Below are 26,894 nucleotides of genomic sequence, written 5' to 3'. Positions count from 1 at the left end.
TTAAACTTTAGTTAATTCAATTAATAGTCTATTTATTCAAGTCAATAGTCAGAATTTTCATTAGGAATCTCTAAATTTTATGAAAAAGTTTAGGAAGTGGTACTAAGCTGGTCATGTTTTTACAACCAACGTCCAAGCTTCATATTTTAAAATCAGACATCATCATATCACTTAAAAACTATTCATAACTCGGACGAACATATACAGGAACTTCTAACGTATCAATGTTCCACCCAGCTATTGACAATTTGTTACAGCAATCAAATGTTAAGTATATGATTGAGTTCAATGATTAGACTTACCTTTGTCGTTTCTGGATGTTTTTTTTCCATTTTTTGGATTCTCTCTTCCTCTTACGCGTCCTCCCTGGATTGACAGATATATTTGACTCCATGATTCTACTTTGTCAACTAATAATATGCAAAAAAAAACAAAAATATGCGATAAACAAAAATAAAACGATTAACATCAGACAAGTTGAAAGCAATGGCGGCCATTCTTGATTTCTCAGTCATGTGATCACAATACAGCATTCTCATTGGCTGTTGGGGAGATGTCCGTTTTTGAAATAAACCTTCATAGCAGAAGTCCGTTTTTGAAACAGACCTTCAACTGTAAAGTTGAAAATAACGTATTTGCGTCCGTGTTGGAAGGTAACTATTAATACCTTTGAAAAGAACAGAAATAATTCTATAAAAAACCGCTACAAACTTAATTTTTATTTTTTACAGATATCCGTCTTTGATCTGAAGCCACTTATATAATGAAAGTAATTATTAAGGAATATATTTTACAAAGGTTTAATGATTGAGTGAGTCGAAACTGTAAAACTATTGAATCATAACTGAAAATGGTATAAAACTGTAAGAGAAATGCTAAATAGGAGCCCACATATGTATTCTTTAATAAATATAAACGAAGATTTCACAAGTAAAGATTTAGTTTAGTAAAATTGAATCAAGTTTCGAAATTAAAGTATGTATTAATTAACAAAAAAAAAAGACAACGAAGTTCAATTTTTAGTGACAATATAAAAATATAATACAGCATATGAGTATATATTTTCAATTTTTTGTTCGTGTGGGCATTGATGTGTGAGTGCAGCAAAGTTTCCATTACTCTTCTTAATAACTTGGTGGAATTAATTAGGTTTCCGTTTATCTTCTAATTACTTTTCTTACCGTCGTCATAACGGAATCCCAAATTGGGTCTTTGATAATCACGTAAAAGCAGCGTTACGCGATTTTCCGCCACATATTTCTATCTGGTTGACAAAACTTTACGCCATCTTGTCACCCACTTCGTGTAAAAGATAAACGAGTGTAGTTGTTGTTTTTGCGTTTTTCAGTTCGGAGCTCTCGATCAAAACATGCAGATGGAGGTTTTTAGGAGTTTAAAAAAAGTAATAAACTGATATTAGGTAAGCTAAAAATTATATTGTTTTATTTTACTACAAAACCTAATATATATATATATATATATATATATATATATATATATATATATATATATATATATATATATATATATTATTATGATTGTTTATTTTGACTTTAATCTTAGTTTATTGAGCCAATAAAAAAGAATTATAACTTATTTGTTATCAAAAGTAAAATAATCCTTATATTACCTGTGTTCGATGGATTCAAAAGATTTTCTAGTTGTCTTTTATCGGGAGAGAAGAAAAGGATAAGAATACAAATATATTATATTACAAAGATTTATGTTTCTTTATTTTATATGAACGAATAAAGCAATTATTAAATTCTGTCGTTATCTTATCAATCAGCATACAAGAAAATAAATCAAATTTTTATAATAATAAGATTATAAAGCTACATACATTTATATTACGTGAAAACCAATTTTACTTAAAATTTTCTTTACTTGAAACAAAAAAAAAAAACAACAAAACTTTAAACTTTTGATTAGCCTAACAAAACCTCAGTTCTTAAATTTGAATGCTAATGACCATGATGTCAAACCGATCCTTCACAGATATAAAATTCAATTGTATAAACACTTACAGCTTATTTTCTTCTTGAGTTGTATGTTGGAACATACCCAGAAAAATCCAGTCTCCTCAACGATGTGATCTCTCCTCTGGCACCTCGGCTCCTTCTTAACGTCTCTGCAAACCTCCTGCAGACTACACAAAAAAACATCTGATTCACTTCTCCAAACTCAGCTACTTATTTATGACACCAGGACCTCCTTTTGTCAACTTGATGCCGTAAGAATACTTTCACATATACTTTATAAAATGCCCACGGTAGATACAAGGACCTCTTTTAATCTACTTGTTATCTCCTTCTGCAAACTATTCACTTCTTTTCGTTACGCCGGTATCCAAACTCACGAACCACTCCCTATCTTGAGACAAACGATTGTTTCCTTTCGATGACAAAAATATAACTAACTTCTCCTGTCTCATGATCGACTCACAAATTCCCATTTAAAAAACGACCGTCCAATCAAAAGCTCAAATTGTGTTTACCATGATTTTGGAAAAGCCTAATTTCGGTTTCAGAGAAAAACCAAATAGCTTACTTTAAAATTGGTTTTGTCAATACATCATTTATACATATTTCAAAAGATTAGAATATGGTCATTTAATACTCGACTATACAAACAATGAAAAGATTAACTTACAGGTAAAATGTCTTCTAATTCTAAACAAAGGTTTTTTGATAATTTTGTTTGAAACGGAAAAACATTTTTGTTTATAATGATATCTGAAAATTTTATTCCGATGGATATTTTTATTTATTTTTCTTTGGTTGGGAAAGAAAAAGTATGACAATATATATATATATATATATATATATATATATATATATATATATATATATATATATATATATATATATATATATATATATATATAATATATATTGTTATGATGTGTTTTTTGTTTGAATGATGAGCAATGAGTATTTTTAATAATATAATATATAGGGTTTTTATCGCGGTTCTCAAAGAATTAGTTTGTAAGTACTTTTTTAAATTATCTTTATTATAACTATTATGGAACACACATATATATCTAACCTAGCCACTGTAAATTTAAAATAAACTATCTTTAAATTGATACTCTTATAAAACTAATTAAATTCTATAGACAATCTAAAATTTAAACAAAACTATCTTCAAAATTGAAATTGTTATAACACTAACTAAATTATATTAACAAAATTTTGTACCTTTCTTTCACTGAATGCCTAAATGGACTGTTTTCTACTATATAGATTCTAATCACCACTGAATGTCTTCCTACTTCAGTTATTAATAATTTTGTTGACATTTAGGCTTTTCAGATCAGAATAAACATTCAAATTAGTAACTAACACTCTAATTTAATAAAATACACATTTCAAACAATATAACCCCACTTATATTCGTATTATGATTAATTTCTATCTGTCAATCCACTGTATAGTTGGTTGCCTAAGCACATGGCTCACTTAAACATATATCTACCACATTATAATTACTAAAATACAACTTTTTACAATTATTATATGCTAATTTCTTAAAATGCCCTCACATAAATATATTTTTATAAAATTCTCTAGTATATAACTTATTTAAAATAATCAAATACTTTTTTATATCTAATATTATGTAGTATATAACTTATAAATTATTTTCTATAAACCCCAATCGTCACAATACCCCAAAATAATATTTAAAATAAATAATTTACTTATTATTTTTTTAAATATTAATTTTCTCATACCTTATTAAATTTAATAATTCAAAATTTTTTTTTTTTTTTATTTAAAATGTGTTAAATACATCCCTGTTCGCTGTCTATGCCAAAACAGAGAACAACGGATCACAGTTCGGCTATTCTATGGTCAAACTGTCATGTCAAATGGAACAATGGATATTATACCAGAGAATAAAATATAACCTTAATTAAAATATAATCTATATTGTGTTCTGTTTATTTATAGATAAAATCTAGGAATTATTTCCATTCAACAGGCTTTCATCCATATGAATTGGTAAGTTTTACACTTTTTATAAAGACATTTACACAATCAATTCTGTATCTAACCCCAAATTATGATTTTTAGGGTACAAATTAATTTCCATATATACAAAATTCAACAAGTATGATGTCAAATTGATTCAAAATAATGAAATCTACCATCTACCATTTAACAAATCAAGTCTATTGAATAAAATGGATATATCAGTAAGTTATTAGTGTTATTATATTTGTGTTAAAGGTTTTTGAAATTCTTTTCTTTGTTTAGTTGACATATTGGGCATTGGGTAGTAATTTCTTTTGCTATACTTATGTCATTCTTTGCAAAATAATTGTCCCTAAATAGCATCCATAGCTTTCTTGAACCAATATGCATATAATTGTTATGTAAATTTTTCAATATTTTCTTTGCTAAAGTTCTAGTTATTACATATACTTCTATGCCATTTATTATTTTATAATATACCCCATCTTTCCTAAGGACTTTTTGTTTTTCACTCAAATTGATCTGATCTCTTATAATTTCTTCTTTAGAATATAATCCTGTACTTTCTACTAATTGATTTAATCCAATTTTTATTGTGCGCTGCCCTATTTGTGGTGTATTTTCTAACCTTGATAAAGCATCTGCCACTATATTGGATTTTCCAGAAATGTATTTGATTTCAAAGCAGTATTCACTAAGTATTAGACTCCACCGATGTATTCTACTGTTTCCATATTTGTTATTTAATATAGACGTTAAAGCTTGGTGATCTGTTTCTATTGTAAATTCATTACCCAACAAATAAAATCTTAATTTTGTGACACAGTGTATTATACTTGCTAGTTCTAATTCTGAAACTGAGTAACCCTTTTCATGTGGCTTTGTGATTCTTGAAATGAATTGTATTGGGTATTCGACCCCATCATGTATTTGTAATAATACCCCTGATAATCTCTCTATTGATGCATCTGTTCTTAGTATGAATGGCTGTGTATAGTCAGGATAGTATATTTTCAAATTTGACAGAAAAATGTTTTTAATTTCTTGGAATGCTAGTTCTCTTCTCTGATCCCATCTCCATTTTACACCTTTTCTCAGTAGTTCAAGTAATGGAATTTCTTTTATACTTAGATCTGGTATCATCCTTTTATAATAATTAATTATTCCAATAAATCCTCTTAAAGTTCTTAAATTGTGTGGTGTTTTATATTCCTGAATGACTTGTGTCCGTTCTGGATCCATTTCGATTCCCTTAGTGTTAAGTTTATAACCTAGATATATTACTTCTTTTTGAAAAAATGTACATTTTTCTTGATTTATTTTTAGTCCAACTTTGTCTAATCTATTTATTATAGTTTTTAGGTGTTTCTCATGATCTTCAGCCGTTTTAGAAAAAATTAATATATCATCAATGTAGTGAATTACAAAATGTTCATATTGATCCAAAATATCATGAAGACATCTACATAGAGCACTGCAAGATGATTGAAGTCCAAATGGTACTACTTTGAATTGATATACTACTCCATCTATCTGAAATCCTGTATACTGTCTACTTTTTCTTTCTAGAGGTATTAACCAGAAACTATGCTGTAAATCGATTTTAGTGAAAAATGACATTCCTGTAATTCTTCCTAATATTCCATCTATACTCATTGGTGCTTCAAATTGCTTTTCAGTAATCTTGTTAATATTCCTTGCATCCAAACATAACCTGATTTCACCTGATCTTTTTCGTACTACTACTATGGGGTTAATAAAACGTGTGTCTGCCTTCTCAATGATCCCATCTTCTAACATATTATTAATTGTTTTGTTTACTTCTTCTCTGTATTTATATGGTATTGGGTATGATTTTGTTTTAAAATCTTTTTCCTCCTTAACTCTTATACTATGGATATAATTCTGTGCAATTCTATTTTCTTTATTGACAAGTCCCTTGTGTTGCTGCAATATGGAAATGACTATTGATTTATATTCTTCAGGGCAATTTAAAACTTTCATCATATCTTCTTCTTTACAAATAACATTATTCTTCATTATGTACTCATTATTCCTTGCTTCCAATTTTACGCACTCCGCCTCGTAGGCATCCATCTGCTTAAAATTTCCATTCCTTAAATATTCACTACAATAATTATTCTTTACATTCTTTTGGGACATTTCCCTATCATCAAAATACATTTCTTCTTCATAAACATCATTATTTTCTTTTAATAATATCCTATCAACTCTTATTCCTTCTTCCACCTCATCTTTCTGCATAAATTTAATTATTTGCCCTTCCAAAGTTACCATTTTTTCTTCAAAATCTATCTTTACTTTCTTCTTTTCCAATTCATCATTTCCCATTAATATATCAACACATAAATCCTTGACAATAAATCCTTGCATATTAATTTCTTTATTAAGAATATTAATTTTAAAATTGGCTAGTTTATCAATTTCACCCAACTTCTTATTATTTGCACCAATAATTTTAATTTTTGGAATCTTTATTATATCTGATAGTTTTAATGTATTAAAAATAAAATTCTCCGAGACTAATGTACTTTCTGAATCAGTATCTATCATAATTTTAATTATTTTATTTTTGGCCAAAGCATTTATATAAATTAAATTAATAGATTCAATAATTTTATCTTCATCTAAAGAAATAAATTCAGAAGGTTTTTCATAATAGCAATGGCCTATCTTGTAATTCAGAAAGTTTACTGCACAAAATTTTGATTATTAGAATTGTCAGATTGTATCTGACCACTTGGATCTGATGTCCTATGTCTTTCCCTACTATGACTTCTACTCACATTCTCCTGCCTTGTACTACTTCGTTCCCTGCCTTCGCAGCTTCTATTCCTTCGAACACAATTTACCTGTCTGTTATAGTTAGGTCGCTCTGTATTTTTTCTATTATTAAAATCTTGTCTATTATTATTAGTACTGTTATTAAAAAGTTGTCTATTATAATTAGTATTATTATTAAAATTTTGTCTATTATAACTAGTATTATTATTAAAATTTTGTCTATTATAACTAGTATTATTATTAAAGTTCTGTCTATTTGGATTAGTGTTAGTATTATTAAAATTTTGTAAATTATCACCATACCTAGTATTATTGTTATATGATTGTCTATATTGTTGATTATCATTTTTATTATATTGAAAGTTATTGTTGTTTTTTCTGTTATTATTACTTGTCATATTGCCTCTTTGTATTCTTTGAATAAAATTAATAAAACTATCTATTGTTTGAATATTTTGTACAGTTACGGTTTGCACAACATCAGCATCAAAATGTCTAGATACATTTAAGACTGTTTCATCCTCTCTAAGTGGTGGTTCTAAATATTTTGCAACTGTTATCAATTTCAATGCATAATCTACCATATTTGATTTTAAATTTTGATTATACTTTCCAAAATATAGAATTTCTCTAAACTTGGCTTGCTCTAATTCACCCCAATAATAATTTAAAAATTTATTTTCAAATGTTTGAAAATTATCTAAATCATTCTCAATACTAGCAAACCAAGTTGCTGCATTGTCATTTAATGTCATTCTAATATAATCTTTAATATCATTAATATTATTCACAAATCTTAATTTATGTTTTAAACTATTTATGTATACTCTAGGATGCAAATTTTTTATATTACCAGAGAATTTAATCCCAGTCTCATTTGTTAAATTTAAGTAAGGTCTCCCTATGTCTCTCATTTGTGAAATATCATCTATTCTCTGTTCCACATTTCTTATTTGATTACAATTTATTTGGATATTTTGTTGTATATCGTCTAATTTTTCTTCTGTGTTTCTCCTGTCTTCGTTAATTTTTACTTCTAAGTTACATTTTTGCAACTCTATTTTCTGTTCTATTTCTATTTTATTATCTTGAATAATCCTCTTTACTTCTGTCCTCTCATTTTCTATCCTTTTCTTGTAGTCATTCCGTATACTTTTTATTTCATTTGCTACTTTTTTCTCTGCAGTTTCAAGTTTTTTATCCATTTGTTTTTCTATTTGCTTTACAATTTTATTATTATTATCTTCTATTTTCTTTTCTAATTTTCTATAATTCTCTTCCAATTTCTGTTCCATTTTTTTCATGTCCTCTTTGACTTCTTTTGAATTCTCTTCCATTTTTTTCGTATTCTCTTCCATTTTCTGTTCTATTTTTTTTATGTCTTCTTTGACTTCTTTTGAATTCTCTTCCATTTTTTTCGTATTCTCTTCCATTGTCTTGTTCATCTGCATCATTAATGACATCAAAGCTGCCATATTGACATTTTCCTCTCTTTCTGGATTCATTTCTGTAGTATCTTGTGGAACTTGAACTAAACTCTCCTCTTGTATAGGTTGTGTTTCTACTTCCACATCTTCTTCATTCTTTTTGCTTCTTGTACTTTTCTTTCCTTGAGACATTTTGAGACTTTACTTGTTCAAATATAATTAAAAATAAAACCTATAATTTTTCCTTTCTACTGATAATTAATTTAATTATATGAGAGCACTTATCTTTCCAAACTAATTCTTTTAAATAGAGAGCCACCGCGTTGGGTGCCAAATTGTTATGATGTGTTTTTTGTTTGAATGATGAGCAATGAGTATTTTTAATAATATAATATATAGGGTTTTTATCGCGGTTCTCAAAGAATTAGTTTGTAAGTACTTTTTTAAATTATCTTTATTATAACTATTATGGAACACACATATATATCTAACCTAGCCACTGTAAATTTAAAATAAACTATCTTTAAATTGATACTCTTATAAAACTAATTAAATTCTATAGACAATCTAAAATTTAAACAAAACTATCTTCAAAATTGAAATTGTTATGACACTAACTAAATTATATTAACAAAATTTTGTACCTTTCTTTCACTGAATGCCTAAATGGACTGTTTTCTACTATATAGATTCTAATCACCACTGAATGTCTTCCTACTTCAGTTATCCTTGTTTTTTGTGAAATTACTTTTTCCAATTATCAGCTTCTACCAATTTAAGATATAGTTTTCTTCACCAGCATTTATACACCACCAACCAAACCAGCAAACAGCATTTATATTTATTCTTCTTTTCAATATACCAATATCCAATTATTATAAGTTGATTTATACTAATCTCCAACCATAATATAATTTAATTTCTTCCAATATACCTTTTTTTTTATCTTCAATAATTATTTGTGTATAATTATAAATGTGCATTAAATTATATGCATAATTTTTAATCTTCATTTAACTCACTATATTAAACTATTGGACTATTTGTACTTGATTCACTGACTCTAACTAACTTTCATAATAAACTGGCCTGACTTCTGACTAAAACTTCCAAAAACTGCCATCTTGAATCCAAATCACGGGTATTTATATCTTTTGGATATTCTAGAACCATCTCGTAAGATATCATGTTCTATTTAATTCTATTTAATACATGTCTGAATTTTCTGGAACAAACCATTTCGCAAACATGGCCATCTCTGGAGATCCAGAGAATTCCATTCTTTTCTATTAATAATTTTGTTGACATTTAGGCTTTTCAGATCAGAATAAACATTCAAATTAGTAACTAACACTCTAATTTAATAAAATACACATTTCAAACAATATAACCCCACTTATATTCGTATTATGATTAATTTCTATCTGTCAATCCACTGTATAGTTGGTTGCCTAAGCACATGGCTCACTTAAACATATATCTACCACATTATAATTACTAAAATACAACTTTTTACAATTATTATATGCTAATTTCCTAAAATGCCCTCACATAAATATATTTTTATAAAATTCTCTAGTATATAACTTATTTAAAATAATCAAATACTTTTTTATATCTAATATTATGTAGTATATAACTTATAAATTATTTTCTATAAACCCCAATCGTCACAATATATATATATATATATATATATATATATATATATACATATATATATATATATATATATATATATATATATATATATATATATATGTATATATATATATATATATATGTGTGTGTGTGTGTGTTATGTTATATGAAATAAAAGTGGTTTTGAGCATTAACATGTATAATTGATGGATTCGACCGTTACTTGATGGAAATTCATTTTATGTAACAATAAAACACTGAAAACTTTGTTTAGCATCCATGCCAAAAACAGATCACTTGAGAAAGGCAATCAGCCGAAACAGCTGTAGTGATAAGAATTTAAAATAAATTTTGTGGAAGTTTTGAAAACAAAGATTTCAGTGTTTTATTGTTACATTAACATGTATGTTTATCAAGGTTATATTTTTAAACCAAAGGATCGCTCAGGATTTTTTTTTGAAAAAATGCATTTTTGCAATACGGGACCCCTAGGGCTATCTACTAGGGTGCCAAATGGCTAAAAGGGTTTCTAAAAATGTACTTTTGAGAGCCCAACGTCAAATAAGAATCCAACAGAGTACAAATTTTACGGTTAATTTATTTTTTTTTTAATAATTTTTAGTATTTACAAAAACTAAATAAATTCAATTACAACGATGTCGGCTAGTGCGATTGTATTATTGGGAAGTTTAATAACCTGCTGCAAGTCTGAAGTGGTAATAAATGCCATTGCATTGGACGATATTTTATCAGAAGATTACATGCCAACTACTCTATTGATGTTAGAAAATCCAAAGATTATTAGCAAATATGAAAATAGTACAGCTAGTGGTAATATTAATAAAAACATACTTGGATTAGATGGATCTTTGGGAAAAGCTATGGAAACGATGGATTTTCACAGGTATGTATGGTTCTTGCTTTTAATAGTGTCCAATCTTTGAACTAAAATGACTATCTAGTATCTGATGTAACGTTATGCTATTTTTATAATTTTATATTTCTTATTATCCAAATTTCAAACAAAAGTATTTTCATACTATTTTGTCTTTAAGTGGTCTTTAAATGTACTGCAGATTGTAATGTAACAATAATTTTTGTGTGTAATCCTAATCTGAACCTTTAAACGTGAATCTTGAATATGTTGCCTGTGTTAGTCCATTTCAAATAGGTAAAAGAAATAAGAAGAAGACTTACTCGCAATCAATTTATTCTTCCAACAACGACCAGTTTCGCATACTATAATTTGCATATACAAATATATTTCGCATACATCTTCAGGTCAACCGTACATAGTTAAGTAAATGCCGAAAATATAATAAACAGTATTAGGGTGCTCTCTGGTCCAAAATATGTAGCAATTATGCCAATATTATATGAGTATGATTATTTAATATGACTTTAAATTAACTAAATAAAAATTAAGTGAAAAATTGATTTATTGAAAAATAAAACTAAATAATATTACTTATATGCTTAGACTTCTTGTATGTGTTATAAATTCGTTATTCGTGTAGAAGTTTATCATTAGTTCTTTATTTTCGTTTTTAATTTCCTCGTTATGTTTTTGTTTTAATCTCCCAATAATATCATCTTCCCTCTGACTTGATCTACTACTTGTTGTTATTGGTAATAAAACGTTTCCTTTGTTGTTTAAGGCTTGTTATTTTCTAGGCCGTATACTCAAATGATGTCCAGTACTTCCTTCCATATTTTTATTTTTGCTGTTGCAATCCTTTCTGATATGTATATCCATACTTTGATGTGATTTTGGTACCTACTGTAGATTAGAATGTATTGACCTTATTTTGATTGTCTTTTTTCTTTATTTTTTTGTTTAATGTAGGGCACAAATGTCTATTTCTTTCTCTTTTAACACTTGGGTTATTTTTTGGTTTCTTGAGTTCAGCGATCTGCTATTCCAAGTAATAATTCTCATCTGGGTTTTGGATGTTTTTCGTTTGTCCTTATATCTTGCCGTGGTTGTCTTCATAACGAATAAAAATTAAAAACCATAAATCCAAAGCTTTAAATTTCAGTAGGGGAGTTCACCAAGCATATCTACCTCGAATCTTTATGAAGGATATATAATGAGAAAACCAGTAACAAATGGTATCGCTATCATAGGCAAAAAGAACTTAAACTTTAGATATACAGACAATACAACTCCATCCGAAGAAGAAATGGCAAACCTACTATAGCTAGTGGAAATAAAAAATACTAGATGTGGTCTCAATGCAAACAACTGGAGCGTTGGACCAGATTCAAATGGTTAATGAGTTTAATTACCTTGGATGCTAGATTAGTTATGCAGGCTTTTGTAAAACCGAAATACGTAGAAGAACAGAAATGGTCCAAAATGATGAGTTGATTATCAAAAACTATGGAAAAACTGCTTCATATCAAAAAACACCAAAATGAGATTAATACGAGACTTAAGTTTAACTATATTTAGTCATGTGACCGAAACAGGGACAATAAAATTGGGCGATAGCCAAAGAATTGATGCTGTCGAGATGTAGTGCCAAAAAAGAATCCTTTGAATCACATGGACACAGTACAGAACAAATTACTCAATCCTTCAAAAGCTTAATATTCAGACTAGACTCTTATTTAGAGTTCATGAGAGTAGCTCAGGATATAAGCCAATGGAAAGAGATAGTTGCTCATATGGTAGGAAATCACAACACTCAGTAATGAGTAATCGACTGAAAAAAGAGAGAGAAACTGGTTTGTTGTCCTTTTGTATTTTATTGTATATTTGTGTATATATTGCGTGCACATTTATAATATTTAAAAATATTTTAGGTCCATGATGAATCAGTATATGTGCCGAAGTTTTGTAGCCGAACAGATAGTAGCCAACATGTCAACATCTAGGGTAAAACGGCGCATGGGACATGTTACATCTGGTATTGGTGAATCTTCTACCCCTCAAACTGATATTTCAAAGAACTTAATATACGATGAGGGATCATCTGGTTACCAAGACTGGTTATCAAAGTAAGATTGATACAAATGATTATGGTTATTTATTATTGAACATAGTATTTGAGTTGTAATAATCGAATGGATAATGTAATAGGAATACATATTTTCATATTAGTAATATTTTTGAAATTGGTATAATTAATTATTTCTTGTCGCTTATTTATATTTCTAAGGAGCGCAACCCTTGAAGATATTTATCGTCACTATGATAATCCTCAGGATAGGATAGATGTCGTTGAAGATGTTGATGATGGAAATCCCGAAGATTTTGAGGAAGGATATAACGTAGAGGATATTAACAAGCAGGAAACCAAGGCTGCTTTAAACCATCGACACGAAGAAACGTATTATTCTGCAGGTAAATTACCCTTATCCTAATCCTATAAAACAACAATATGCATTTCATAATTTAGTTATCTTAGACTTAGTTTTAGTTATCTTAGACTTACTACTCAGTTTTATTAATATTGTAACGATAATATTTTGCCTACCATAGGGTAAGATTTTGGGGGTAGAAGATTGGGGAATAGAAACTATGGGGGTGCAGATAGGGTAAGCAAAATAAACGTTACTTATGCGAACGGGCACTCAGGGGTTAGTTGGAGAGCTGGGGTCGTGGATAAGTAAAAGACAAGGGGGTTTGGATTGGGGCAACTACAGAAAAATGAAATAAAGGGTCATAAATCTCTTGGGACAAACATAATGAAAATAAACCGGAAACACCTCAAGAAATTTAATATAGGGCGCCACTTAAGGTGCCTAATTATACCTATTACAACCAGCTAGTTGTAACTGGAGATATAATTATTAAACATAAAAAAACATATCTTTTCCAAATGGAAACTCAAAAAAAGGGTTAGTTAAAAAAATAAACAAATGTTAAGAAACAAAATTTAACATTTATTTTTGTGTCACCACAAACAGTTACAAAATAGACAATATAAAACACTATATTAATAGTCACAATTCAAAAAAAAATACAGAAAAAACTTACATATCATCCGTTTACAAACTTCAGGAGTTGGAGATACTACATAAACTTACAAGTGTTATCGCACAGAGAATAACCTTTCTTTAAAACAAACAAAACAAATAAATATCGAAAACAATAAAGCTAGCTGTCATATGTTAACATTAAATTTAAAACAAAACTAATCAAATAAAATGACAGCTAAAGTCAAACCATAAAATTTACTACTTTAAATATTACAATTTTTTATCCTGTATGTAAGCAAAATATTATTTAAAAAAATGTCTGTCTTTACTTTAAATTTTGAAACAAAAGTTACCTTAATTCACCAAATCACACTTTGAATGTTATGGAACCATAACTGCAACTAACTGGGGGTAGACCTGGGCTCCACTCTCTGCGTAACGAACACACAAACAAATCCATCTCCAAACTGCCAAAAAGCCTTGGATGACAAACAGGGAGAAACAAAACGAGGATGGAAACGACGATTCTTCCAATCCTCACTCAAAACATTAATTGAAGCATTAACTGCCACAAAACTACTTTTTACTGCTACACATTTCCATAAAAAGGGACCAGAAACAGAAAACCACAAATTCGATGGATGAATTTGGACATAATGCTGGAAATCACCGCTCTTCACCGCGGCTCCAACGAAAGTGACGAAATTATCTTTAAAAATTGCTCGCATAAGTTAGAACAAACAAAGCACTTAGGGTATAAAATAGAATAAGCAAAACGCTAAAATAAACAAAACACAACGAAAATTAAGACGTAGATTAATTTGAAAACGCAATATCGGGCGGTTTGAACAAAGAAATATCGAAGAATTTTGCGCCTGTCACATAAACAAACAATAAAATGAATTTATTATCGACGGCGGCGACCTAAAAAGAACGAAATTTATTAGGGTTTTAAATTAAAGGATACGAACTAAGAAACATTGAAAAAATTCTTCGTTATTATAATGCATATATCTTTGACCGTGGTGAGAAAGCACATGAAATAAAAATATGTCAAAAATGAAATTTGTGACTTATGTCATTTGATCCCAAGTGTGTCCATGACTTATGTGTTATTGCACTTACAGAAAATGGTTATGAAAATAATATTATTAAACAAAGTATTTTTTATTTGTTATAAAAATGGAAGTTTGATAAAAAAAATAAACCTAAAAAAAAGAATGAACCACTTAAACATAATAACTATTTAATCAATATCTTCGTCGATACCTGAATAGTCCAGGAACGCTGTTTTGATCGATAAAAGATTTTCATAGAACCCATGAAAAGTTGTAGGGATTAAGGGAAGCAGATCAAGAAGATCCTTCTTTTTTTCTTTATTTATTGGCACATTTATTGTACAGGGAATATATTGCTTCTAGGGTCACATGTGATGGTAGAAACCTTTTATTTGTTTGAACGCGTGAGTAGTGGCTTTCGTAACTCAGGAAACTGAAAATATGCTTACCGAGTTCTTCTAATTTTTCTTCAGACCACTTGTTTGGTGGAATATTCTTTCATTGGGCAGAATCAGTCTTTGTTTCCACAGGTTATGCTCTTTTTATTAAAGCGATAACTTTTATGAAATTGTCTGTTTCATTGAAAGTCACAAGAAAGCATTTACGGCAAACAGAAATATGGCTACCATTTATTCATAAAAAATATTTGTAGGTTTTGAGGCGAAATTTTTCTTTGTGTGGATCATCTGTATGAGGCCTCTGTAATTTTTTGTCATGTATAGTGAAAAGACTATATAAGCTATATATGCTATATAATGGCTATATAAGCTATTCTCTTGTCGTAACTGCCCAAACTCAAATATTTGGGAAAAATTCTTTTCAGCTGATTTTCAGTGATTTTTGTTTTGCACTTTGCTCGGCATAGTGGCAGAGGTTGAAATGGTCTTTCTGGAATTATTTTACCATTTTTTGTAATATATGACTTTCGAAATACTTTTCTTTCGTAATTTTCTAGCCTTTCTTGTGTCCGGTGGTTTTTGCAGCTGTTGGCGTGATTTTTACGCTCTAAGTAAAATTGCTTGTAGTATTATTATTTTGTCATAGAAACAGAATTGCTTTTAGGAATGTATCTGCTATCAACTTATCATCAACAGACACTTTAAACAAAAAACTTCTGGACATGTGTTATTCGCAATATCAAACAAAACTGAACTGTTTTAGGCTAAATTATTTTCTGCATTATTACGAAATTTTACATGTTTCATTAGCGCCTAGTAACATAAGTCACCGACGGGACGACAATAGACAGCAAGTTCCAACTGGCTCTCTTCACATAAGTCGACTTAAGTGTTTATTCACAAACTCAAGTCGGTATTTTCTCAATATGGTTATTATGCACACTTCGCAATAACAGCTGTAAAAATGCATAGTAGACTAAAGTGCTTAGAGCCGATAATAGTATACAAATCACCTACGCATTTTTATCAAAAAAAAATTCGGAAAATTTAACTTATGTGCTTACTCACCTCAGTCACAGATATAAGGGGATTTCAATTAACACATTTACGAGGGGATTCCAATAAATTTCAAATGCTACAATATATTATATAATTTATATAAAGAGGTTTTTTCAGTTACTATCATTTATCCCATCCTGTACTGTACATCCTTTTGTTATTACCTCCTTATTCATTTCGATTTAAGTAGTGGTGTCAGCCTAGAATGGCTAATATTTTTCTTTTTATTTCAGAAGAATTATCTGTATATACGTTGTACAGTAAGCTTATTTTTTTAATTTTTATGTAGATATGTCTTTTTTTCAATGTGCCTCCAGTAAGTTGTCGTTCCATCGTCTTCGTGGTCTTCCTACTAATCGTCTTCCTATTGGGGAACCGTCCCTCGCCATCTTTACTACTCTATTTGTTGTCATTAGGCTTACATGATCTTTCCATTCTACTCTTCTATTTCTTACCCAGTTTTTGATGTTCTCCACCTTGCACCTGTCTGTACTTCTAGCTCTCTTTCACGGTATCTTACCACTTTTTTATATCTGCTGTATCTAGCATTTTGTTGTGTTTGTTGTGTTCTGTGTTTTAAAAAGACTTTCTTCTCTTCTTTACTTTTTGTCTTTATTTCCTCTCTAAACGGTGGGTTTAAAGAGCAAGAGCTAACTATTTTCACTGCTTTCACCATTATAATTAATCAGCTATGCATCTTATTTATACAGCGAAGCAACATTAAGTGTTAACACGCACTTATTAAAAACAATTAAGGTATTTCTTTATTTAACTATTAATTTATTTAATATTAACAAACATTCTTGTTTATAGGTGGCTATCCAGGTCCCTCATATTCGAATAGTTATGGTCCGCCCAATTACAGCCCTTCAAGTTACAGTCAACAAAATTATAATCCACCAAACTATAATCAACCTAGCTATAATCAACCTAGCTATAGCCAACCTAGCTATGGTCAACCTACTTATGGTTCTCCAGATTATCATCAGAATACGGGCGTGGGAGGAGGCTATCCGCAACATCAACCTGAGAGTAAGTTTCTGTTGTTATTTATTATATTGGGTCTATTGAATAAAAATAAGTATTTGCTTTAACTTCCTCGTATTTAAGTATTTACTTAATATTAATTGAATAAAAGAACAGTAATTACTTTATGTAAAAGAGTTTACTTAGAGCAATAAGTAATCTCTTTTATTTTCAAGTAGTTACTGAATGCATAAGGTTACACAACCTTTTTTCCAGTTATTGCTTCTTATTAGTTGAATAAAAAGAAGGATATTCTACAATTAGTAAGTAATTCCTTATTTGTTAAGGAATCTCAAATGAATACTTACGCCAGTAGTTTATGCATACTTACACTAGTAGAGTGGTAGTTCTAAACATTTTTCGATTATTATAATTATGGCTGACTTTATATATGTTCGTAAACATAAACACTACATGAAAAGAAAAAACGTAAGTCCCAGCAAGTCTAAGGTTCTATTGCGTTTTGAAAGCGAAAGTATAGACTTTCTATCAGATTATTTTTTGCCACAGCTAGATGAAACCAGAGGAGGTGCCCTTAGCTCTCGACAAAGGATAGAGATTTTTCTGCGATACGTTAGTGATACTGGATTTCAACCAGGTATTGCTGAAGATTTCGGCGTTCACCATACGACTGTATGTAAAACCATAAATAATGTTGCTGACAGAATTTTTAAGAAATCAGATCAGTGGATAAAGTTTCCGTCTGACCTGGAAGGTATGGAAGAAGAAAGGACAAAGTGGACAAATCGATTCTAAATACCTACCGTTATTGGCGCACTGGATTGTACCCATGTTCAAATTAAAAAACCTTCAGAATTTGGCGACGAATTTATTAATAGAAAAGGTTTTCCTATAAATGTAAAAATAACGTGTGTTGCAAATGAGGTGATTAAAAGTGTGGACACTCAGTGGCCTGGAAGTGTTCACGATTCGAGGATTTGGAAACAAAGTTCGATTTAACAAGTTATACATAGCTTTAGAGGCAATTTTTGCCTCCTTGGAGATAGTGGATATGGAGTTTCTCCATGGTTATTATGCCCATTCAAAAACCCCCAAAACAGAAGCGAGGAATTATTTAATATCACTCATTCCAGAGAAAGGGTGATATTTGAAAGAGTATTTGGGCAGCTAAAGCAGAGATTTCCTATATTAGGGTCAAAAGTAAGAGTATCTTTGGCAAAAGTTCCAAAGATCATTGTTAGTTGTGCTGTTTTGCATAATATTTGCAAATATCTACGGGACGATTTTGAGTTATCCGAAAATGAACGGGAAAACCCACAGGACCTCCATGATGTACATTACAATGAAGCCGAAGTAGATATCATTCGTCAAAGAAGAGCTGTAAAACGCCAATTAATAGTGGAAACAATATTTATCAATAATATTTAAAAACAATATTTTACTTGATTTTGTAATTTTCTAACGTTGTTTTTAATTTGTTTACTTAAATATCATTGTCAATTTTTGTGCCATAGACACTACAATATAAAACAAGTATTTTTTGTTTTGATATCTATTTAATACACTGAAACTTTTAATACAAAATTAAGAAAACAAAAAATGTGAAACTAAAAATTGCAGTACATATATGGAAATTACAAATACATTAAAAATGGCAGTACATATTTGGAAATTACAAATATATTACAAGTCTATGTATTCTCGTAGTTCTGATACGATGCGATTATTAACCACTTCTGCTCCAAAACTATCTTCAGGAATTCGATATAGCAAAACATTTGTCAATTTTTCTATCAGAAGTTTTTCCCTTTACGCTTGAAGTCTAGCAACATTTAATTGTTCAAGAAGAACAAGTCGTTGCAACTCGTTGTGTTGATAAACTTTCCGTTTCATCGGTCTCTAACTTAAATTTCTTGTTCTTTGGGCGTTTTTTCAGCGTTCCTATAGATGAGGGTATTTGTGAATTGGTACTAGCTGATCCAGTATTTTCTAGATTGTTCGCTTCTCCATTGTTAGTTCCAATGGAACATCCCCCAGGAATTTTCGTGAATACTGAATTTTTTTTCAAAATTCAATATATCCAGAAATTCTTTTTCCCACTCGCGCAATTTAATTTTTTTGTTACCAGTCATATTTTTATCCGTTTTCTTCTTTACATCTGTTTTCATGTTATTGAGAATTTTTTTTAATTTGTCAATAGTAATACTTGTACCAGAAGCCTTAATAAATTGATCTCTTATCCCGTTCCATGCCTTCTCTTTACTTTTAACAATTGCTGGAACCATTGATTTGTTCAGAAGAACCGTATGATTTTTCAATATTTTTACAAATATAAGCCTTTGACAGCCAATCTCGACAGGTAATTCTTCCTCACTTGACGACGACATGACTGTTTATAGCACTAAAATTTAACTGACGTAGATGTATCTACTACACAAAATCTAAACGATGCACGCAACGTTTACAAACTTGTTAAAACTTGTCTTGCAGCTATAAAAACATCACAAGACAATTTTAAAAGTAAATACTTACAAGCATAAGTTAATACTTACAAGTATATACTTAAATTTCAGAATATTTTTCCAGTATTACCTTATAAGAAAACACTTACTTTTATTCAAATAAAAACAAGTAATATCTTATCCTTATAAGTATTAACTTGTGCTTAAAAGTTACTACTTTTAAGGTAACACTTATTTTTATTCAACAGACCCAATGTATATTTTTGAACCAAAGCATTACACATTTTTGAAATCAATATTTCAAAAGCTTTAAAATGAGGTGTCACATGATATACCTTCCTATTTAAACAAATCAAAATTATGACACCTGAAGAGAAATCGCGTAAAGTTCGAAACATTGATGCTATAATATACTACAATTATTTTAAAAATCGACCTGTCTGTGCATTTTGCTTAGGTACTAAAAATAAATAAGATATAAGATAAGATAAGGTATTTTGAGAACGATTTCCGAAGTAGAAATTGAAACGTCAATAAACTTATTTTAACACATTTAACGCCATGTGTCTACCGGTGGGCATTTTCAATGTTTCCTTTAAGACCGTGTGCCACACGTGGACATTTGATGTTACTTACTTCGAGTCCCTGTGGCCATATGTGGTTTATCTTGGTTTTAAGTATGGTGACGTATTCAGTGGTCCATTTTTGGCAGTACAAAAAACTAATATAATTGTGTCTTTTTACATCGTTTACTACAAAAATAAATTGAATTTTATACTAATAAAAATAAAAATAAACGAACAAACCTAGATAAATATTAAAAAACACGTAATCTTAACGTATTTGAAATACAACAAAAAAAAAAACGGGTGTGGCAGTCCAGTGGGACTGCCGGTAGAAGTTATACTTCTATACATGCGTTCGCCGTTAAAAATTTATATAGGAGTCAATCTGCACAATCATAACATACTTATGTAATGCTATAGATAAGAGAGAGCAGAAAGAGAAAAAGAATTAGTTATATAGGTATATGGTGCATCGTTTGCTGTATATAAACATTTGACCTGTAATAGGAGTATAGTAAATGAAGAATTGTATCAATATTTTAATGAAAATATATATTTTTATTTTTATATATGTACAAAAGGAGTTGAATGCAAAAAAAATTTACACATACTCTGCAGTAAAATTCATTGTTTATTTTGTTATTAGAATAAAAATTACAATACAATAAATACACTGCAACATAATTCAATATAATAATACAATATAAATTAAAATGTAATATTCATAAGTATTTAAAACTGCCAATATACATAACTTACTTTACGAAGATAAAAATAAAAAACCAACAACTCGGATTATGTTGTTAATTTTCATTTTATTTAACATTTATGTTTTTTTGCGTATATAACATATATTTAATAAGATTACCGTGAGGTTTTTAAAAATTTCAAAAATAAAAAAGGAAATTCATAATTGGGATTTAAACTCACAACTACCAGCGTATAAACCAAACACGTAAAGGATTTGCCAATTAGACATGACACTAACGGATTTCAAAATTGACAGTTCTCGGTAAAACAGTGATTATTTTAAAATAAAAGAGCCTAAAATAATTATAAACGTTTAATTTTTAATAATACAAAACATATCACATAAATAATAATATTAATACATATTATATTATATATAATATTATATATATATTATATATAATATTAAATATACAAAAGGAACATTTTTATTCTCGAGAGAGAAAGAAGGAAAAATATATCTTTTGTCTCTCTCTTACTCATTATCTTACATATGTAATGGTTTCACAGATTCACTCTCATGCAAATTTCCAACGCCGACCGTGCGTATAGAAGTATAACTTCAATAATAAAAATTAAATTTCTGGAAATGAGATAGTTGCTAGATATGCTTTTGAAAACATTCGAGGCACATTGGCAGGTTACAGTTATCGCAATACGTATTCATTTTTTTTGCATTTTTACGAGCATAAACTGGATTTTGTCGCTGAGACATAGTCTTGTAGCATGGGCTGCACCTTTTTCTGGTAACCCTCTTTTGCCCCTCGTATTCTTTAAAGAAGTGTTTCATCTTGGAACTGGAGGGCCTGGAATTGGAGTTAAATCTTGATAAACCAGAGCCTCGACGATATTTTCTTTAAATTCTATTATTCCCAATTTCTTGTTATTAATTTCTTTATACAGATGCAGAGCATTTACCATAGCTGTTGAAGTAACAATATGAAAAACGAGTCGCTTATACCACTTGACGGTTCTTCTCATGTATGGCGCATAAGATGCCATCTGGTCAGAAGTATCGACAAAAGCTTTTCCTCTGTTGTAATCTACAACCATCGCTGGTTTATGAATTTCTTGTCCTCTGCGATTAACTGTAACCATAGAGTCGTCATGTTTGGTACTGAGCATAACAACATCTCTTTTATCTTTCCATTTACAGACAACTGTTTTATTTTCGTTTTGTTGGGCCACGACTTCTTCTATTTCTTCAAGTGCCCTCTTCGCTACGAAGTTTGGCAATCATCATTGCTATTCGTATCTTTGAAGCTGTTGCTCTAAATAATTGGTTAGATGTGCACTGGAACCAGTCTCCTTGGATAATTAACTGGAGCAATCGGTACTTTTTCCCTCTCATCACATGACCAAAATATTCCAACTTTCTTCTCTTGATGGTGATCAACAGCTCCCGTTCTTTGTTCAGTCTTCGAAGTACTTCACTATTTGTTACTTTGTCTGTCCAAGGTATTTTCAAAATTCTTCGGTATATTCACATTTCGAAGGCCTCTAGTTTATCAATATTGCTCTTGTTTAAAGTCCAAGTCTCTACTCCGTACAGCGGTATCGAGAAGATGTAGCATCTAACTAATCTCATTTTCATGTTTAAGTTAATGTCATGACTTCCCAAAATGTCCTTCATATTAACAAAAGCGGCTTTTCAATTCTAGTTTTTATTTCTTCTGTGATGTCATTGTTGTTATTCTTGTTCCCAAATATTTATATTTGTGCATCCCCGTTTGATGTTGTTATTGTGAATGTACAGGTTTGCATTCAATCTTTGTTTTTTTGGAATAATCATGAATTTCGTCTCCTTGACGTTCATTGTTAACCCTTTCTCTTCACTAGCTGTGACTATCTTGTTTAAAATAGCTTGCAGGTCTTCTACTGTCTCCGCCATTAAAACCGTATCATCTGCATATCTAATATTATTAATTGGTTGGCCGTTAACTTTTATCCCAATCTCTTCTTCCTCCAATGCTTTCTTCATAATTTCTTTCGAATAGAGATTAAATAGCATTGGTGACAGCACACATCCTTGTCTAACCTTGCCACGACTTCACCATTTCTCAATTTAGCTTTTACCATATCTGGGGGATTTTATTTTCTGTTTATCCTTAGGGTTCCTACTAAATGTGTTTGTGGTTGAATTAGACTATTAGACAGCGAAACACTAGTGTACCAGTTATCGGTATATACAGTTCTACCTGCATCCAAAAGTCCCTCCATCAGTGTTGTGACAATTTTTTCGGCAACTGATATATCGTCCGCTCTTTCTTTGCCGGTGTAGACTTTATACTATCATGTATAGCCTCCAGCAATACAGAGTTTGAAAACCTTTATCCCATACTTATGTCTTTTATTGGAAATATACTGTCGGAAATAAATACGTCCTCGAAATGGTACGTTGTTTCGTCTATACAAACTTCTTCGGGAATATACGATTCTTTGAATTTCTTTTCTAATATGTTTAAAAATTTAGAGATTTTGTGGAGTCTTTCTTCCGAATCGATTGGTTGCTCATTGTTTGATAGATGAAACATCGAAAGTAACATCTCAAATCTATTGCGACTCATTATTTTTGGAATTTCATTTTCATAAATTCTTTTTTTGCTCCAGTAATCCCCCAATTTTGGCAAATGCATAAGTCCCATTCACAAGACAATGCCCAAAACTTGCGCATCTCTGTACGATCAGTGTCAACCTATTTACTAAGCCTTGGAGTTCCACTTCCTGCTGGGGCAGCTTCATTCGCAGTGTTTCTTTGTGCAGCAAATCTATTGGTTTCTTCCACAAACAATGAGATAATTTCATCGTCTATGAAGTGTTCAAAGTAACTTATAGGATAGGCTTCATGAAGTTTCTGGATTATATGCTCGGGTACACCGGTGTAGGCATAAAGAAAATTAAATTTTAATCTGTCCCCTGCCACTGGCTTCCAGTTGGTCTGGGGTATATTATAGGTAAAAGGAACTACTTCAGCAACTTTGTTCTCGACGTCAAATGCAGCTAATTCACCTTCATTTGAATCAGAGCTTCCTTCATCATATGAGTAATCTCGATCTGCAATGGAGTCATCCTCGGAATAGTCTGCTGCTTCAACATCAGACAAATTTTTCAAATCCCAAAGCAGTTCTTCTTCTGTAAGTCCTCTTGCTGCCACAATTGTTTAAAATCTGCGACAAAAAAATAATGAAATGCGTGATCCTTGGTGGACATTTGGTCCCACAATGTAAAATTACAACCTGGGACCGCGTGACCATCGGTGGGCACTAAAACAAATCACAAAAAACAAAGCTGAAAAAAAAAGTGTTGTTTAAAATACAATAATAAGCATTTAAAAAGCAGGTAGAAAAAAAAACATTTTAAATATTTGGTCCCAGGGAGTGAAAAACCAATTACAGCGTGGCGCTAAATGTATTTCCATTAAAATAGTAATTACTTTAAGATATCACAAGAAGATAGTTTGCCAAACCTCTGGTTTTTTTTATTACGGGTAAATCTACTTATCAAGGCTTATCTAGACTAATGTGGTAGCATTGGAAGAAACATTCATAGAGAAAAAGCACTGACATAAGCCAGTTCAGTTAATTTATTAAAAAAAATCTGCATTATTTATTGAATTTGATTGCTTTAAAACCATAAATTATGAGAAAAGACATTTTAACAGCACAGTCTCCAATAAATAATAGTATGTCAAAATAAATGGAAGACATATTTTCAGTTTTACAACTTTATTTGTCCAATTTTTTGTGGTAATATCTAAATTATTTCATACGAACTATCTTTATTATTGTAGGTCATGGATCGTATGAGCCACATTACCAAGAACCAGAATATCACAATTCCCCAGCTCCAAAGTATCACGTCTACAACTACTATTCGAAAGACAAAGATCTGTCTGATCTCTTCGAAATTGCCTTGACAGGTTTAGCCTTTCTTGCTTTTAAAATGTTTATTGTACACGTTATAATGTGCATAGCAACGACAACGGTAAGTCATAATTATCGTTTTTATACTTTGTAAAGTATTTCAAGTTATATTTTTAGACAACAAACACTACTACGACAACCGTGGCCATGGCGATGAGTATGAGTCCTACAGCAACTGGAACAGGTAACGGTATGGCAGATATTCCTGGCACAGGCGGTACTAGCACGGGAGGGGGAATGACAAGCACAGGAGGTGGTATGCCATCTACCGGAGCTGATATGCCAGGTACGGGAGGGGGAATGACAAGTACAGGAGGAGGTATGACGAGCACGGGAGGTGGAATGACCGGTGATGGAGGTGATACGCCAGGTACAGGTGGGGGTATGACAAGTGATGGTGGCGATATGCCGAGCACCGGAGGTGGAATGACCGGTGATGGAGGTGATACGCCAGGTACAGGTGGGGGTATGACAAGTGATGGTGGCGATATGCCTGGTACAGGGTCGGGCATGACCAGCGATGGGGGTGATATGCCTGGCACAGGAGGAGGCATGACAAGTGATGGTAGCGATATGCCTGGAACGGGAGGTGGTATGACTGGCACAGGCGACGGTATGACAGACGATGGTATGACTGATATGGGAGGGGGAATGACAGGTGGTGGCACTGGTACTGGTGATGGTGGTGACGGTTCGACAGACATGGGTGGCACTGGAAGTGGTACAACAGGAACTGGAAACGGTATGGACGGTGGTACGGGAGGAGATTCCACAGGTACTGGTGGCACTGACGGAGGAACAGGTATGGGTACTACAGGTAGCGATTCTACAGGTACTGGAGGAAGTTCTGCTATGGACACAGGTATGGACAATACCGCTGCAGATGGAAGTGCAACCGGTGATGGGAGTGATACGTTGCAGTTCAGGTATAAGAGAAATCCAATGCCCCACTTTCCTAATCCAAATAATGAAATCGTAAATGAGTTGTCGAGAAAAATTTTACTTACTATTGAAAGCGCTTTAGTTGGTCATAAAGATGATGGGGTTTGTTTAAGAAAAATACTATGCGAAAATAATAAATGGTCAAGGGATTTAGAAGGAAGGCACAAATTATTTATTCCTCTTTGGAGGTAAGTTATAAATATATTTTTATATATTTGTCCATCTTCTTATTTTGTAGTTCTTATACTTTGAGTGTAGATTCATAAAAATGCTTTTTTATTTTGTTTTTGTAGTTTGGGAATGAGCTGGCTCTCTGGAAAAATTGTACATAATGTAGCACCTGCCACATCCATGCTTGACACACTTAAAGCATCAATATTGGGCCTTGGAAAAGCCAACTGCGAAATTATTTATCAAAAATGCGATCTTCAAAACCATGTAATGGAAAGAAAGAAACGAAAAAGACGAAAAAGAGAAGCTCTCTAATTATTATTTCATGTGTAAAATAATATTAATAGATCCAAAAATATAATATAAGTCTAAATAAAATATAAAAAAATAAATATTAAATAGTTCTACTTATTATTTTCTTTATTACATTTTGTTCAATTGTGTCACATTGTGCTAATAATTGAAAACAAGACGAAATATGTGTATATGAGCCGCAATAACCAAAGCAGAGACAGAATTGGTCAGAACATCACCATCGATGACTTTAACTTTGAGCGCGTTAAAGAATTCAAGTATCTTGGAACAACAATAAATGAAGACAATAACGGATCACAAGAAATAAACAACAGGATCCAGGCCGGCAACAGATGTCTTTTTGCCCTCCAAAACCTTATAAAATCGAAACAACTAACAAGACGTATGAAGATACAGGTCTATAAAACAATAATACCACCCGTTGTGATGTATCGAAGCGAAACGTGGACGATAACAAAGGCAAACGAAGAGAGACTATGT

General features: G+C 30.8%; 1 protein-coding gene across 1 annotated transcript; it reads left to right on the top strand.

The window, feature by feature from the left end:
* Window positions 1-1,283: 1,283 nt before the first annotated feature.
* Window positions 1,284-26,450, top strand: LOC140446165 (uncharacterized). Its single transcript, XM_072538696.1, has 8 exons — window positions 1,284-1,420; window positions 10,479-10,760; window positions 12,665-12,859; window positions 13,021-13,205; window positions 17,112-17,330; window positions 24,854-25,047; window positions 25,104-26,116; window positions 26,222-26,450. The coding sequence occupies exons 2-8, from the start codon at window positions 10,513-10,515 to the stop codon at window positions 26,412-26,414; spliced, it is 2,247 nt and encodes a 748-aa protein (XP_072394797.1). The 5' UTR covers window positions 1,284-1,420; window positions 10,479-10,512; the 3' UTR covers window positions 26,415-26,450.
* The last annotated feature ends 444 nt before the right edge of the window (window positions 26,451-26,894 follow it).

Source organism: Diabrotica undecimpunctata, chromosome 7, assembly GCF_040954645.1.
Source record: "Diabrotica undecimpunctata isolate CICGRU chromosome 7, icDiaUnde3, whole genome shotgun sequence".
Classification (NCBI taxonomy): Eukaryota; Metazoa; Arthropoda; class Insecta; order Coleoptera; family Chrysomelidae; genus Diabrotica; species Diabrotica undecimpunctata.
The sequence above is the reverse complement of the archived record's forward strand: the minus strand, read 5'-3'. Positions and strand labels throughout refer to the sequence as shown.